This window comes from Penaeus vannamei, chromosome 31, assembly GCF_042767895.1.
Source record: "Penaeus vannamei isolate JL-2024 chromosome 31, ASM4276789v1, whole genome shotgun sequence".
Lineage (NCBI taxonomy): Eukaryota > Metazoa > Arthropoda > Malacostraca > Decapoda > Penaeidae > Penaeus > Penaeus vannamei.
The window spans coordinates 31,301,681-31,304,180 of record NC_091579.1 but is presented as its reverse complement, the minus strand read 5'-3'; the positions used below and the strand labels follow the sequence as shown (position 1 = coordinate 31,304,180).

Below are 2,500 nucleotides of genomic sequence, written 5' to 3'. Positions count from 1 at the left end.
TATATATATATATGTATATATACAGGTATATATAATATTTATATATATATACATATACATATTATACATATATACATATACACACATGTATATGTATACATATATATATGTATATGTGTGTATATATATATGTAGATAGATAAATATATAGATAGATATGTGTGTGTAAGTATATATATACATACACACACTCATATATACATATATAGAGATAGATAGATATGTGAGTGTGTATGTGTATGTGGGTAAATGGATAAAAAAAAAAAACTAACAGACTGGGATAAAGAAAACCCAAGAAGACCAAGGACCAGACCAATGACAAGATGGCGTAGCGAAATAGCGAAATTCGGGGCCAAGAATGGAAGCCAAAAACGTAGAATAGGAACAATTGGCAACGACTGGGAGAGGCCTATGTCCTGCAGTGGACTGATACAGGCTGGTGATGACAGGAAGATACATATATACAGAGGAACTTCTTGGACTTGGCACCTCGAGGGACCCGACCAAAAGTGCCAATTTCGAGAAGCTGCCAAAATTCGGTAAGCTGGGGTCCAAGGCATGCGTAACGAGTCATAGCTATAGTGTATATAATATATTAACAACATATATTCTATATATGTACAAAATTTTGAAAAAAAAAAAAAATAGCGTTATGAAATTGACCAGAAAAATGAGTGAAAACTCGCACTCTTGGCACTTGACTTGCAGAGACACAATTTCAAAACCTTATTTACAAAAAGCATTAGCCAAAAAAAAAAAAATCTCTACGAGTGAGAAGAAGACACCAACTTAGTTTGACGAGAGGATTACGCAAAGTTGTTGAAGTTGAGATTGTCCAAAATAAATCAACTGTTTACGCGCATGAAACAAAAAGAAAACAAGTCAACCTGCCGGGAGGAGGACACGAGTTTTCCCAAGTAAAGAATTGTTCATCTGTGTCGTCATCTGCACGAAGTCTGACACATATTCTCGCGCAGACAGAAGTCCCGAAATCTTCCCGCCATTTCTCTCGCTTCTCTGATGGCTGCGTTCGGACGAGTTGAGTGCTCCTCGGCTTCGTCGTCGCTGCCGATCGGTTTTCATCCGAATCCCCACTGCCGATTTCGGGAAGCTGATTGGCTAATCGGGAACGGGATCTGGCTGCCAATTGCCGGAGACGGGAAGTGCTTGGTCCAGGAAGTTCCGTTAATAAGAAATTTACATGAGCGTCGGTTCGGGATCGGACAAAAACCCGCCTATTTAGAAGAAGTGCCAAGTCTAGGAAGTGCCTTTTATAAGAGGTTCCATTGTCTATGTGTATGTACGCGTGTGTGTTTATATATGTGTGTGCACGTATACATACATACATATAAATATATAGACACACACAGAGAGAGATATGTATGTACATTAAATAATATTACAAACCTCATGTTTCTGTCGCGTTCACACTCGAGGACCTTTCTCTCGCCTCCTGCAGGACGGATCCTTCGCGGCAGTCGGGCTTCCTGTACCTGACGCCGGAGCGGAGGCTGGCGCTGCCCCCCCAGAGCATCCTGGTCCTCACGCCCACGCTGAGTCTTCCTATGGGGCGGAACCTTCCCTTCGGCTATGGGGCGTCCATGACCATCTCCATCCCCTTCAAGAGTGCGTCTCGATGTTATGATTCATCTTTTTTTTTTTTTTTTTTTTTCACTTTTATGTAACATCATTGTTGTTATTGTTATTTTGTTATATATGCTTTGTTTTTTTTGTTTTTTTTCCTCTTACTTATCATCATTGTTGTTATTGTTGTTATGTTTTGTTTTGATTTGTTTTTTTTCTTCTTACATATCATCATTGTTGTTATTTTTATGTATTTTGTTGTGTATGTAACGTCTTTTCCTCTTACTTATCATCACTTTCGTTATTTTTGCTATTTGGTAATTCCCGTAAAAAATACTTACCTTTTTTCTGTCGGTCTCAAGTTGTTGAAGGTTCACAAAATCGAACTTATTTCTCTCCAAGTTGCCCTGATTCGCATTCTTCTGTCCCTCCGATTGCCTTTATGTCTTCTCTTATCGTGTTTGGAATTTTCTTCTATCTTCCTCCTCTCCTCCTTTGGTTTGGCTCTCTCATTCCTTTCTTTAGTCCTCCTTTATCTTTTTATTATTTATTGTGCTTCTGAAAGTCATTGTCGAACCCGTTTTTTCAGAACCCCAGCATCTTCATTCCAATACTGATAAACACCATGTCTGAATACAATTTCTGATCCCTTAACACAATAGAATGCTGTTTCTCTCTATATATATCTAGCTATCTATCAATCTATCTGTCTTTACTTCCCTACCACCTTTGCCATCCCCTTGACTCGCTGCAAACCGATGTTTAAAATGTTCCAGTTTTGGCATCTTCAGCTGCACCGACAGCCACCCCTTTCTTCTTCCGTGACGCACCGGTGCTCTGCCTTCGCTTCGTTAACCTTCTCCTTACGTTTCGGTCCAGCTTGAGACCTTTCCTCGTTTATCTGTCCAGCTCGCCT

The 2,500-nt window shown here is 39.7% G+C and overlaps 1 protein-coding gene across 1 annotated transcript in view; it reads left to right on the top strand.

The window, feature by feature from the left end:
* LOC113807844 (uncharacterized) overlaps positions 1-2,500 on the top strand; it is a 4,728-nt gene that overhangs the window by 994 nt on the left and 1,234 nt on the right. Inside the window, exon 3 of the mRNA XM_070144298.1 lies at positions 1,460-1,626. Within this exon, the coding sequence (XP_070000399.1) occupies positions 1,460-1,626 (167 nt within the window). The remainder of the gene's footprint in view (positions 1-1,459; positions 1,627-2,500) is intronic.